This window comes from Larimichthys crocea, chromosome I (genome assembly GCF_000972845.2).
Source record: "Larimichthys crocea isolate SSNF chromosome I, L_crocea_2.0, whole genome shotgun sequence".
Classification (NCBI taxonomy): Eukaryota; Metazoa; Chordata; class Actinopteri; family Sciaenidae; genus Larimichthys; species Larimichthys crocea.
Window position 1 is genome coordinate 33604668 of NC_040011.1, and position 13666 is coordinate 33618333.

Sequence of the window (13666 nt, forward strand, 5' to 3'; positions counted from 1 at the left end):
GTTAAGGCATTTTCACCATGCAGCATGAGATGATACGGCGTTTTAATTACATTTGTCATGCGGTCACAGCTCCGTTCTCGATCAGAACCTAAACAAGAGATAGATACACTGCTGTCTCTGATAAATCAGACCCATTACACAAGGCTAAGATATATGCCATGGATCTCATCCCATTCATTGTTATTAGACCCTGACAAACTGCACTTCACAGAGCTAATGTTCCAGAGAGGAGACACAGCTCCAGTCAGACCAGAGGGGAGACAACAAAGTGTGTGAAAGTTGTTTTGTTCTCCCACTTATTAGTCATGTCTCTTCCCGGTGGGCTTCTGTTCTCGCTGCATCCTCCACCCTTAAATCAATTACGTTGACTTCCACACAGAAAATTGAACAATTATCTTCTAAATTAGGATTATTTTATTGTCAATCAGATTGGATAAGGGCAATTTCTGTAATCATGAGCCTTTGTTGTGCAAACTAATTTTCTGTTGACATCGGGGCTCTCCATCACCTGCTAAACTTCCCTTCAGTCTGAGAGGTGGTTTAGCAGGTGGCTCTCCGACAATTAGAACTCTGATTGACTTGAGCTCATTGCATTCACCTCCCCCTCTCCCTCCCTTCCCGCCTCGCGACAAACAGCTCTGTATGACTGATTGAAGACATGAAGTGGATTGTTGGCGGTGGAGAGGATTAGATGATCTGGAAGATGCTGATTCTCATGATGATGCGGTGCTCCTTCATGTTTGTGTTCTTTCCTGGCAGCACACTTAAACCCACAAAGCTGTGATCCGACAAATGAGCCATACAATATATTGTCGGACACTAAATTGCTTCACATTAAATGCAGATTCCCCGCTGTTCAATAAATGATAATGTTCCCTCTTCACTCAGTAGCAGTGTCATTTAGATTGGCAGCCATGTTTTAATGGATTAATTCATTTTAAAAAACTACTTGAAATTCAACAACTCTTAAATAAAAAGCAACAAGTATGGTGGATGGGACGAGTGTTAAAGGTCCCGTGTGTCAGGTTTAGAGGGCTCTATTTACAAAATATGGCATGAATGGAATACAATGTTTACAAGTATGTTTTCAATAGTGTATAATCACCTAAAAATATGAATCATTATGTTTTTGTCACCTTTGAATGAGCCTTTTATATCTACAGAGTCCTCCGTGTTGAACTGCCATGTTTCTACAGCAGCCCAGAACAGACAAACCAAACACTGACTCCAGAGAGGGTGTTTTGCTCTTTTCACAGGTTCTAAGGACACTATAGTCTCTCCTTTATGTTTAAAACAGGATGGCAAGTGAAGGGGGTCTTTTAAAGTCTGTGTAAAGGGAATTCCATGTTTTCTTTCAAAACATGGTTTCTGAAAAAAGATATATTACTCAAATGTGGAGTTAGAGGTTCAAACTGTTTTTCAGCAGTTTTCAGTGCAGGATTTTTTGGGCCGTTCTAAAACGAGACTGATGCATTGAGGGAAGCAGTAGCATAATACATAGCATACCCCCGCGCCCCCTAGTGCAACGGTATAAAAGCAGGTGGGTGGTTAATAACACTTTCTTCCTCAGTCTGACAAACTCAAAACACATTTATTTTTACTTTACACAGACTTTAAATCTAGATTTTGAGTTGGTTTCAAAGACGTCACAGGTTTTACAGTGAAATTTACAGTGGCCTTTTAATCAAAAGGATTAACAGTGGATCAGATTACTATGTGTGAAATAAATAGGGTCATTTGTAGTGACCAATCCACAGAAAATCCTCACCCTATCAACTCTATAGCTTTTTGTTTTGATGCTGGCCTTTCCAACCTGCTTCCAGCCAAAACGGATGCAAAGATAATATATCAATATATGCTAGTTCAGTAACAAATAGCTGAAAGACAGAGTTAGCTGCTATCTGGAGAACATAATGAAGACTTTAAAGAGACAGATATTTCCTTTATGAGTTGATTGAGACCAAAACAGAGCTAAACGAGAGAGAAAATTGGATTTTTACCCATCAGTGGACACGAACATACCTTCAAATGAGTCATGGTGGAACCCTTTGCTAACACATTAGCAATAACACATTTCTAAGGTGTCGCTATGTCTTTGCTGCGTCTTGACCCACTGTGAATGAATTGTCAGCATTTCAAACTCATAAGAATTGACAGATCAACTGAACTGAAAATAATCATTAGCTGTAGCTCTATAACTCAATAACTGTACAGAAGTCTGATTTGGGAACAGTGCTTCACAGATACAGTAAACTGAATTTATATTGACGTCGTGATATCAGACGATGCAGTAAATTACAACAGTTGCATTTTATTTTTTGTAGGTATATAGGGTATATTTAAATTTGTCTGAAATGCAAAAAATGCCCAGAGCTTCCATAACTGCTGACCAATCAAGCACCCAACCCCCACCCCAAACGTGTATGTTATTTAAGATTTCCCAGTTGTATGATAATGGGACTAAGTCAACAGAATTGTGTGCGGCACAGTCTCAGCATATAGAGATGTTTGTTAGTAGATCTGAACAGAGGTTGTATTAAAATTAAATATTGAATACAATATTTTGCTCTGCTCACCACGTGTACACCGTGGTCAGAGTCATGACTCATGCTACAGTGAAGAGAGCACAGATTATCACTGTAAAACCAGCTGCCTTCACCGGCTTTGATCACTTTGAGCTGGAGCAAATCTCTTTTTCATTTCTACTCGCTTGACACCAGAAAGGCTTTAAAAGGTGGTCGAATGAGCCAGTTTTCCAAAATGTCGGAGGATTCCTTTAATGCTGCTCCGCCCGCGAGTCATCCGGGCTGTAGAATGGAGATCTATGTCCATTTGCTTCACTTTGTCCTAAAGTAGAGTGTGGGAGGTGTGAGTGATGGATGGAGAGAATTGTGTGCTGGTCATGATGAGTGGTTCTTGCATGTGTGTGTGTGTGTGTGTGTGTGTGTGTGTGTGCGCGCATGCGTACATGTGATAGAGGAGGCGGAGGCAATAAAACATTACTGCGGTGATTGACAGCTCGGGTTGGATAAGGACGTAAGGACCCTCGTTAGCTGCATCCATCCTGAGCGCCATGTTTCTATGACAATGTCAGATGCTCTGCCTATTAGTGCCACTTATACAGACGGGCCCCTTCAGGGAGGGAAACACATCCAACTGGAGCCCCTCGCTATGGCAACCATTTGAAATGACTCTGTCCTTTCCATTGCATACAATGCTTTGGTTTAGTTGAGGGATATGTCTAATCCCTGAGAGACAGCTAGCAGGGAGGATTCTGGGAGAGGTGTGTGTGTCTGTATGAGTGTGTTTTTACGTATATGTCTGTGTGTGGCTGACTGTGAGGAAACAGACAAGGTGTCTCTCCTGAACAGTCGTCATTTTGTACTGTCTGTATTGCTGAGATATAATTACAGATAACACTTAGCACAGTGTAAGAAAATGCGGCCCATTCTGCTGATGGTGTCTGCCACACTGTCAGCCGCAGCAAGAAAAGGAGAAGTGCACTTTTTTGCATTTAACTGAGCTCGAGTCATGAAGCTCCGGTGCCTCAATACACAAGATTCTCCTTTCTGATGAGTACCGAGTACGTTTTTCATCTGCAACAGAGAATTTAACTGCTAGTCTGGGTTAAGTTGAGAGTCACCCTTGTGCCGTGTGTCTGTGTCCATCAGGTGGCAGGAATTAAAGGCATGTTGATCGCTAATAAAAGGCAAGACAACCAGGTGAAGACGTACATCACCTACAACAAAGGCCGGGACTGGCGGCTCCTGCAGGCTCCAGCGTCGGACCTGGATGGAAACGACATTCACTGCATACTGGTAAGAATTCATCACTTTGTAATAAAGCACAATGGGTTATAAATGGTTTTATGAGTTCTAACTTTTGTTGTCATTAGCTTTATAATGCTTTATACACTGTTGCCCATGAAGATGGAATCCAATATTTTCACCTCTTCTCATGAAATGATTGTGACAGTGTTATTTATTGTTGATAGATAGAAGTGTATCTTCTTAAAACTTCATTGATCAATCTCTTCCAAACATATCACAGCGAAAATGAAACCACAAGAAATAATAATAAAAAGAGGAATGTGTCTGAAAACAAAATGAGTCCAACTTCATGGGCAACAGAACAGATCACTGTTAAGCTTTTAAGAATAAAGTATTGATTCCATGTTGCCATAAGTAAATTTTTTTTGACTAACAATTTCATTATTGTCTGTCAGTCCTCACAGTTTTTCTGTCCTGCTCTCTTATTGTAAAAACATGCAGTGGTGGTGTCTTAGTGGAGCAAAGAATCTTCTGGGACAAAGTGATAAATATTACGCACAAGGGGTTTTCGTTGCAGTACGACTGAATTAGTAGAGTTCAAATAATTGACTGTAAATACATGCACAGTGGGAGGTGAGCTTTTCAAATTAACCACTGTAAATCTGGTGAAGCTGGTTAAATTGTATCCGCTGGTGGTCTGCTGCTTCCTGTTGCGGCAACAAGAGTTTTAGTAGTCGTCCTGACTAATTGAGTGGTTCACAGTGCTCTGTGTTCACTGCTGGCCTGTAAATCCACACTCTGATCTGCACTTTAGAGAACAAACGCTGCTCTTTTATTGTCCCCCAACTACTCTGCCAGTTTGGGACTTGAATGTGCAACCTTTCAGTCACAAGCCTACTGCCTGCTCTTTAGTTCATCACCACTGACCTTCTAGAAACTCCATTTACACCTACAGTCCTGGCTGTATGGGAATGGATAGATGTTTATATTAATGGCTCATAATTCACTTCTTCTATATCAGTGTTGCAGGGGCTGGAGCCTATCCCAGCTGGCACTGGGCATTGGGAAGCGTGGTGGTACACCCTAGACTGTCACAGTGCTGGCACATAGAGACAAACAACCATTCACACCTACACAGATTAACCTGCATGTCTTTGAACTGTGGGAGGAAGCCGGAGAACCCGGAGAGAACCCAACACACACAGAAAAGAGGCGACAGTGCTAACCACTGTGCCTCCTGATAATTTAAATCTATTCTATTTTATTTATACAGCCAAATCATAAAAGAAGTTATCTCAAAAAGTCATTACAGCAGTTCCAACTTTTATGTGGGGTGCCTTATTAGCAAGCAGTACTGAATTAGCAATGCAAAAATCCACCTTTCCCTGTAAAAGATGCTGCACAGCAGAAAACAAGCTGATTTGAGACAAAACTTAAAAACTAAGAAAATAAAATAAGTGTTTTGCCATTTACTGCAACAGAGTCATACTGTGGCCAAACCTAAAAGTCTTTAATATATGTATTATTCTGTGGAAATTGCAAATGTTGCGTTAAGAATAAGGCAGAGAAGGTGCTGCACCGGCAGATCCAGATTCGCCGCATGTGTTGACGGTGTCTCGTTCCTCATTAGATGGCCTCCCCGCGACTAAAACTAACAGGATGACTGTTTGGAGGAATCATGTTTGAGACATTAAGGGGGGCTCCATGCTGTTTAAGAGGTGATTTCAGGGCAGTGCAGTGCAGCTCACAGGTTCCCCCGTGATTGTGCATTCATGTGACATTTTAATTACTGCCGTAGATTCCTTTTGATTACGCTGTTCTGTCCCACTGCCCTTGATGTCCTCACACCAGTGACACGCTGTCTGCTGCAGAGATGAAAGCAGACACTCTTTTTCTCTGCTCCGTGAACAAATGTAATTGTCCTCTGTTGTGTGCATGCCCTGGGGACTTGGCTTCATACTTTAATGCAAATTCCATCGTTTCTTTGTATTAATGACAGATTAAATGCAATTAGCAAAACTTATGAAGGCACAGTTGGTTCTCTTTGGGAGGCTAATGAATCTGGCTTGTTTTGTTTTTGCTCTGTTCTAACCCTGTCATCTTTTCACCGTGAGAACAGGATTGATTTGTATTATATGTAACTGTAAATACGATCCAGTATAATCCAGCATATCACCGCACAGATGTGCAAAATCATTTCTGGCTCAGCGGATGACAGTTTGAACATGAATATGCATTCTTTTTTGACATTTTATCAACCTATTTTGTTTCTCTTTAATATAACATGTTTGCTTCTCTCCCTCTGCAGCCTTTCTGTTCACTTCATCTCCAGCTGCAAATGTCAGAGAACCCGTATTTGTCAGGAACAATCTCCACCAAGAGCTCTGCACCGGGGATAATAGTCGCCACAGGTAGGAAAAAGAAGACAAAACATCCCCTCGCAGCTTGTTTTAACGTCCATTTTGTGACAGAAAAAACACTTTTTTTAGCCTCTACTTGCTACTTCAAGTAAAAAATTTGCATTTTAAGTGATGAAAGCACAGCATTGTGGATGAGGAGTTCTACTATGATTCTCCCCGTCAGCTACTAGACTAGTTAATGCAGCGCTAGCATGACTCCTACGTGCCCTCACACTGTGTTTAATCACACTGGACACAGTGCTCTGCAGGGTCTCCACTTCCTCCATCCAAACAAGCATGTCGTGGATGACATGTCCACCTGTTTTGGTGATGACACGCCACCCAGCCAATTATGTTTGTGTGACATTTCGAAGGACTCGAAGCAAAGGAAGAGAGATGAGTCAAGACAAAATAGATGTGTTAGCACCAGTCAGCAGAAAAAAAAAAAGTATTCCTGTCTGTGTGAATGTGTACGTCCGTGCATTAGAGTGTGTTTGTCTTTTAATCTGTCTGTTTTGTCATTGGTGTGTGTGTGTGTGTGTCTGTGTGTGTCCCTGGCCGAGTCTTTGCCTTGGCACCGTGATTCACTTTGCCCGCTGTGCCTTTTAAGACGTCAGCTGGTGCAGAGATCATCTCACCAACATGACAAACACCATCCAGATCAAACACATGCCTATTTACTGAGCCGTGGCCAAGATAGTAGAGCAGATCAACAAAAAGAAAGCAGTTCACTCGCTGCACACTCGCAGGAAAAAAGAATTTCCGAAGCATTGTGTTGTAACTCTGGAAACTGCCAAAGCGAAGGAGGAACCCGCCCTCCTCCGCATCTTACATTATGCTGCCTGGATGATGCCGGCATCCATAGGAATTAACCTCCAGTCTCCTCTGTATTATTCACATGAATCGAGAGACGGCGAGCTGATCTGGGAATGAAGCCAGGGGAAGAAACTAATCACAGATGTGGTGTGATTGACAGCATGCATTTAAAACACATATATGGCCCTTCATCTGTGCGATCTCACGGCAGTTTTGTTGTGTCACTGCTGTTCCACTGCAGGAAACATCGGAGCAGAGCTGTCTTACAACAACGTTGGCATGTTCATATCATCTGACGCCGGCAATAGCTGGAGACAGGTGAGCTTCACACCAAGAATCACACCCAGATCCAGCCAACTGACAGACTCACACAACAGTTTGAAACATTGACATAACAGCCACTGGCTTTCCAAATGTGTACTGTATTAGGGTGTCAATTGCTCAGCCACGCCCCACTTTGTTCCTGTCGCTGCACCTGCTTTTCACTTTTCAAGCTTCAAGTGCTTTTAGGATTAAAGGATTTACAGCCCACACTACCCGTATGACATGCAAATATTAGAGCACATTATCAAGCAGCACTAAGCCTATACATAAACAGATTGAAGCGCAAAATAAAAGAAGTAGGTTCATCTATGAATGTGTGAAATAAGCTCCTATAGAGATCTTCAGCTGCGTATGCTGATATTTTCAGGTCACTTTGAGGCCAAATATTGTCTGCTTCAAAAGTAGTTAGATGAAATATGCTAATTTGCATATCTGGTATATATACATATATACATACAAAATATGTAAGATTGTTGAAAGTATAAGTCAGGTTTAATGTAACAGACTATATCTTACAGAAGCATATAGCTGCCATGCAAGACGATTATAACGTAAAACATATCAAGTTAAGTATGATCATTTATTGTTATAATGTGAAACGTTCGTGAGAAATAACGCTACCTTCAGCTTATTTATCACAACAGTATCCACTGAGCTCATGAATGTCACCATGTCTCAATCCTAGCACGCAGTAGAACTTCAAGTCATGTGAATGAGCCGTTGTCCTCAGTTTATCCACTTTCAGCACACGATTACGATTTCGAACAAAAAACTAAGGGGAAGTGGTGATTGGTCATAAGTTACAAACATCTGCAGGTCATTCAAGTTTATATCTGGCTGCTGATTGGTCGACTAAATGTGCTGCTGCTCTCCTCCACTCAGAGAGCGTGTGTCTCCATGTTTGTTGCTAGAAAAAAAAAAGGGGTGGGCATCATCACTAATGGGTCTAAAGCCAGCCTAATTAGTCCTAATTATCCTAGCTTTAGAGCGGATAAACACAATGTTTAATTCATTTCTAATAATTGTGCTCTTGAGTTTATGTTTTTTTTAAAGCGATAAAGTAAAGTGATGAAGTAAAATCACCCTGCGTACCCTTTGTATCTGGAGTGCTGCAGAAGTCCTGAAACCTGAAAATGAGTTCACATTGTTTTTCAGCTCCGGTTTCCTCGAATCAGAGGGGCTTTGTGAGATGTCTGTGCTTAACACAAGCTTAAGAGATTTTCATGTTTTGTTGTACAACATTAAATAAATCAGTAAATACACCACTGAATTTCAAAGCTTGTACATGTCTTAAAAAGGAGGTTGCTGACCTAATTAAAGTGGCTAAATGATCCACCCATTCAGCCTCGATACAGCAGCCTTATACTCACACTGCTGAAAACTATTCTAACTTGAACTTTACAACCTGTTGATTTTAATTACAAGAAATAATTAAACTTGGTAGTTTAGTGGTTGTGATGTTGATGTCATGTCACCATGAACCATTTTTACTCCTGGCAGTCGCATTTATGCTTCAAAAATCATAAAATCTGTGTTTGTGAAGGTTTTTTTTTTTAGGCACCTTTGTTTGCGAACTTTCTGCAATCATCCAAAATTCAATGGTAACATCTCATTGGCTTTTTGTCAAGGGACCACGGGTGGTGCTGAAATGAACTCCCACGTCCCCCCTGCAGCACTCTACCCACACATAAAAATATTTATGGTTGCTCAAATATTATTGGAGTTTAGCGCACGGTCAGTTTCTTATCTCAGGGTGTTTTTTTTTGTTGTTTTTTTTTAAACTATGAAGATTATATTTGGCCTGTTGCATTCTTCAATGCTAAGAGTGAGTTTGTGCATGTTTGTCTTCAGATCTTTGAAGAGGAGCACAATATGTGGTTTCTGGACAAAGGAGGAGCCCTCGTCGCCGTCAAACAGCCTTCAGTGCCGACCAGGCACTTATGGTACATACAAACATAAATATAACATAAATCAACACTCTTCCTTTCTAAAATATTTCAGATCCCCTGTAGCTATTTTAAAGTTAATTTGATGCTCATGGACCAAAAAATGAGCATGCATATAATGTATGTGACAGTTTAGCTGTCAGTGACTCTTTTTTAAGCCACCTATCATTAACAGCCAGCAGTCTGAACCCCCCACCACTAGCACCCCCCCCCCCCACACACACACACACACACACACACACACACACACACACACACACACACACACACACACACACACCCCACCCTCCCTTTTTAGTGTTTTCATTAACACATTGCCTTCCTTTTGCCAAACCGGGCGCCTACGTTTTGCCTCAGTGCAGGCTAATCCAAGTGAGACCAGATCTGTTCTCCAATCGCTTTTGCAACAATTCTGAAATTAGTTTTAGAGCCAGTGAAGTGTAGCATGCTGGGTTTTTGTCTCCCTCCCAATTTAAGTGCAATGGTAGAAGAAGTGAAAAAAAAAAACAGATAGAAGGAATCCTGTGTATCTCTACAGTCACCGTACAGCAGCGTTGGAACAGTATTGCTTTCTCAGCCGGTGTTCGGTTAAACACTTCCCTGGCCTAAATCTCATAATAGGTGCATGTCAACGCTTTTTTCTGTTGTCAGAGTGCTTTTAGCCAAATGAAGGCAGTGGAGGGTTTTTCGAGGCAACATGGGGGGATTTTCTTTCTTCCAAAATACAGGCCCCGGCAGTGTTTCAAGCCATGTCACACTCAGGTACTCCTAGTTGTTCTCACTTCTGCACCAATGTTGATAAGCTGTCAGAATCAATAGAGCCCAGGCCACAATGATGAAAGCTGTCCAATTTCTCTTTTTTTTCCTGGCTGTTTTTTTTTTCTCCTTCTCCAGTTTGTAGTTGAACATGAAACAGTTCTATTCTGGTCGTCTAGACGTTACCCAGGACCTGTGACATCACTCCTTTTCCTTCTGACACATGCTCTGAAAGCAGTTTTGTGCGTCTTTGCTTTGATAAACGGACAAACTGCCTCTGAAAGATCCATTTAATGCTCGGCCTTTTGATATTTACCCAAAGCTACAGTATCTAATTACACAGAGACCATGAGACACCCCCCCCCCCCCCCCCCCCCCCCCCCCCCCCGCCTCTACGACAAAGCACTAATACAGAGAGCGTCTGTTTCTGTGCCATCACTGTTGGGTTCGTGATGTGAATGCGTTCTGACACATATGCACAGGGTCAGCTTTGACGAGGGGAGGCAGTGGACCCAGCACAGCTTCTCCTCCGTGCCTCTGTTCGTGGATGGAGTCTTGGTGGAGGCTGGGACTGAAAACCAAATCATGACGTGAGTCCAAAAAGTCTGAAAATGGGAAAAATAACATGCTAAAAGGTGCTGAGTTCTCTGTCCTTTCATGAAATGTGGGCTGAGTGAAAGGTGAATGGTATGTTCTTTATTCTGTTCGTCACTGTGGATTATTTTTTTCTCGACAGAAAGAGTAGACAGATGGAGGACCTTTTAGGAAGGTGTCCATTCAAACCTCTGTGGTATTTAGTCTTTATTAAGCCACATGTCTGAGGGGCAGGTAATGGGTCATGTAGGCTGTTAGTCAGACCTTTGTGGATATTACTATGTCACCTGACAAACGGGTTTGATCATTGGAAAATTACCAGTTAATGGGACTACTGCTGTAAAACCCTAAAGCCTTTGATGAGGTGGCTTCTAATCTTAAGTATTTCTCTATTAAATGTCATCGTCATGACCAAATGAGCAGCAATCATAGTTCAAAAAAACATCTTTAGTCGTTATTCCTTGAGAGTTTGACACTTAATTTGAAGATAGAATATAAATTATTATCCAAACTGACTTTTGTAAGCATCCATCACAGTTTACAGACCAACATCCTGATTGAATTTTGACCTATTGTGTACTACCATACAATGACAGACACTAATGACATTTTGAGTATGCTCACGTTTGGTTTCACCTTCAGATGTAATGTTTTAGATCAGTGGTTTCCAACATTTTTGGCTCATGACCCCTGAAAATGAAGCTTAAAACTCAGCTCAGGTTATGACCGTGTCGTGATTGTAAGAAATTTGACCATAGGACGATAGTTACAACTAAAGGCCTCAAAAGGTGGATGTATCAAGTCTTTCAAAAGTTGAGAAATGTCAGATATTGATTCATTTCTTTGGTCATTTAATCATCTTGTGACTTCTTGAGAAGCCCTGACTCCCAGGTTGACGCAGGTCGTACTCAGATCCTTTATTCCTTAAGCCAAAGTACAGAAGAATTGTTAGCACAGTGTACTTAAAGTAAATGTACTGCTTTGGAAGACAATGGCTATATGAATTATGAATATATTACAATATTAATGATGCATAATTACTGTTGTTTGAACTACTTTACATACGGTAAGATAGTTTAGTCCAATGGCTTCCAACCTAGGGGTTAGGTCCATCTAAAGGGTCACCAGAAAAATCTTGGAGGGTCATGAGACTATTAATGAGAGAGGATAGTTTTGTAATTGACAAATTTGGATTGACCTTTCAGACTTTTTTTAATCTTTGTTTTCTTTGTGTAATATTGGTTGACTTCACCTCTTTAGACCTCAAAATGTTAATAAATTGCAGCCACATGAGACGTTTAGAGTGGCATAGACAAGTGAACATGACAAGGAGCTTAAATTAGACACTGCAAAGAGGTTTGGGACCATTGGTTTAATTTTTAATAATTTTGTTTTGTAATTTATAAATGCATCACATACTTATTATGTAAAAAATGAAGCATAATGTTCTTTTCACCACCAGAAATCATGGCTAAACTACAGAATTTAGACCCACATTGTGCTAAACCTGAAGTTTGTCGTTTGTCTTTGCAGCTTTTTTGGACACTTCAGCCACCGCTCTGAATGGCAGCTCATCAAGATAGACTACAAGTCCATCTATAGCAGGAACTGCACAGAAGAAGACTATCAAACCTGGCACCTGCACAACCAGGTAAGAAAAATGATAACATCACGCATAGTCGCATACATGCTATAGAAAAGAAATATCACTCATTGCAGTAATTCTGCCTTATTGTGCCAACAGGGTGAGCCGTGTGTGATGGGCCAAAAACAAATTTACATGAAGCGCAGGCCTGGGAACTACTGCATGCTGGGAAAGGACTACTCCAGAATCCTCTCAGCTGAGTCCTGCATTTGCAGAGCTCATGATTTTGAATGGTAAGATGATGGGTGCCTTTGTGCAGTAGCTCCTTTCTTCATAATCGTCAAGGGGGATTATGTTTCTTTCTATTGTCTGCCAAAGGAGAGCTTCATTAACAGCAATGCTTGTTCTCCAGCTGTGCCAAACATGTAGAAGTACTTTTTTCAAAGGATGCGCTTTTCATCATTATCTTTTTAGAATTTTGCTTAGCATTTTAATTATTGGGAAGCTACCAAATATGAGTGTTTGTAACAGTATGAATGTGACTCAATGGGCCCTTCAGGTGAATGCTGGTTAAAGGGATAGTTTTCATGTATTATGAAGTGGGATTGTATGAGGTACTTATCCATAGTCAGTTGATTAACTACACACTGCTGTGGGCAGAGTTAGCACATTTTAGCCACCTGGAAAAGGCCAACCTCCCAAAAAATCAATGTCTGCTTTATTGTATGCTATATTTAGAATATTTTTACCAGTTTACCTTGTCATCAGATTTTATTTTTTTCTATAGCATCAACCGTAGAACAGGTTTTACATGTCACACAACGTCTTACAGATCATCTGTTTGGTTCAGAAACTTGCATGCGTGTGTCTCTCCTGGCTCTGCTGTGTCCCCTGTAGGTATGTATCAACTACGGACACGTACCTCATACAACCCCTCTTCGAAATACGGCACTATCCCTTTAAATCCAAAGTTTCTGTTAAAGTAAAGGGGAAAAAACAACTCTGACATCTTAGAAAAACAACTACTGTTCTGTAGCGGTTTTGTTATTTTCAGGTGCATCCACCTGGCTTCCATTAAAAACCCTCTTCAGTCCACTCAAATATGCTCTCCAGAATGCTACCTACTTTCACTAAAAACAACTCACTCACATTACTTTAACCCTGGAACTTTGTGAGCCAAATTTGGTGCAAAAGCAAGGAAAACAAAATACACAGATTAGAAAAGTACTTTCAGTCCACTGTGTTCTCTCAGACACTTCCTTTTCTTAATGGTTTTCTAATAACCGTATTTGTTACTGAGCCCGCTGCATGGATACAGACATATTTTGAAGAAAATTAGCTTGATGGATGTGCTCTCGTAGAATTACTGCAGAGGTGTGTCTTCAGCAGAGCAAAGAACTGGTTTGCATCACAGCAACACAGACAAAATTACAAAACTGGAGATGGTCATGTCTGTCAAAAAACAACAACAAGCAA

The 13666-nt window shown here is 41.0% G+C and overlaps 1 protein-coding gene across 2 annotated transcripts in view; it reads left to right on the forward strand.

Annotated features, from left to right (window-relative positions):
* The window catches only part of sorcs3a (sortilin related VPS10 domain containing receptor 3a), a 218335-nt gene that overhangs the window by 162728 nt on the left and 41941 nt on the right, over window positions 1–13666 (forward strand). For both annotated transcript variants that reach the window (XM_019279262.2, XM_027285251.1), the window contains 7 exons: window positions 3672–3818; window positions 6079–6181; window positions 7227–7303; window positions 9161–9252; window positions 10494–10601; window positions 12139–12256; window positions 12350–12483. In XM_019279262.2, the coding sequence (XP_019134807.1) occupies window positions 3672–3818; window positions 6079–6181; window positions 7227–7303; window positions 9161–9252; window positions 10494–10601; window positions 12139–12256; window positions 12350–12483 (779 nt within the window). The remainder of the gene's footprint in view (window positions 1–3671; window positions 3819–6078; window positions 6182–7226; window positions 7304–9160; window positions 9253–10493; window positions 10602–12138; window positions 12257–12349; window positions 12484–13666) is intronic.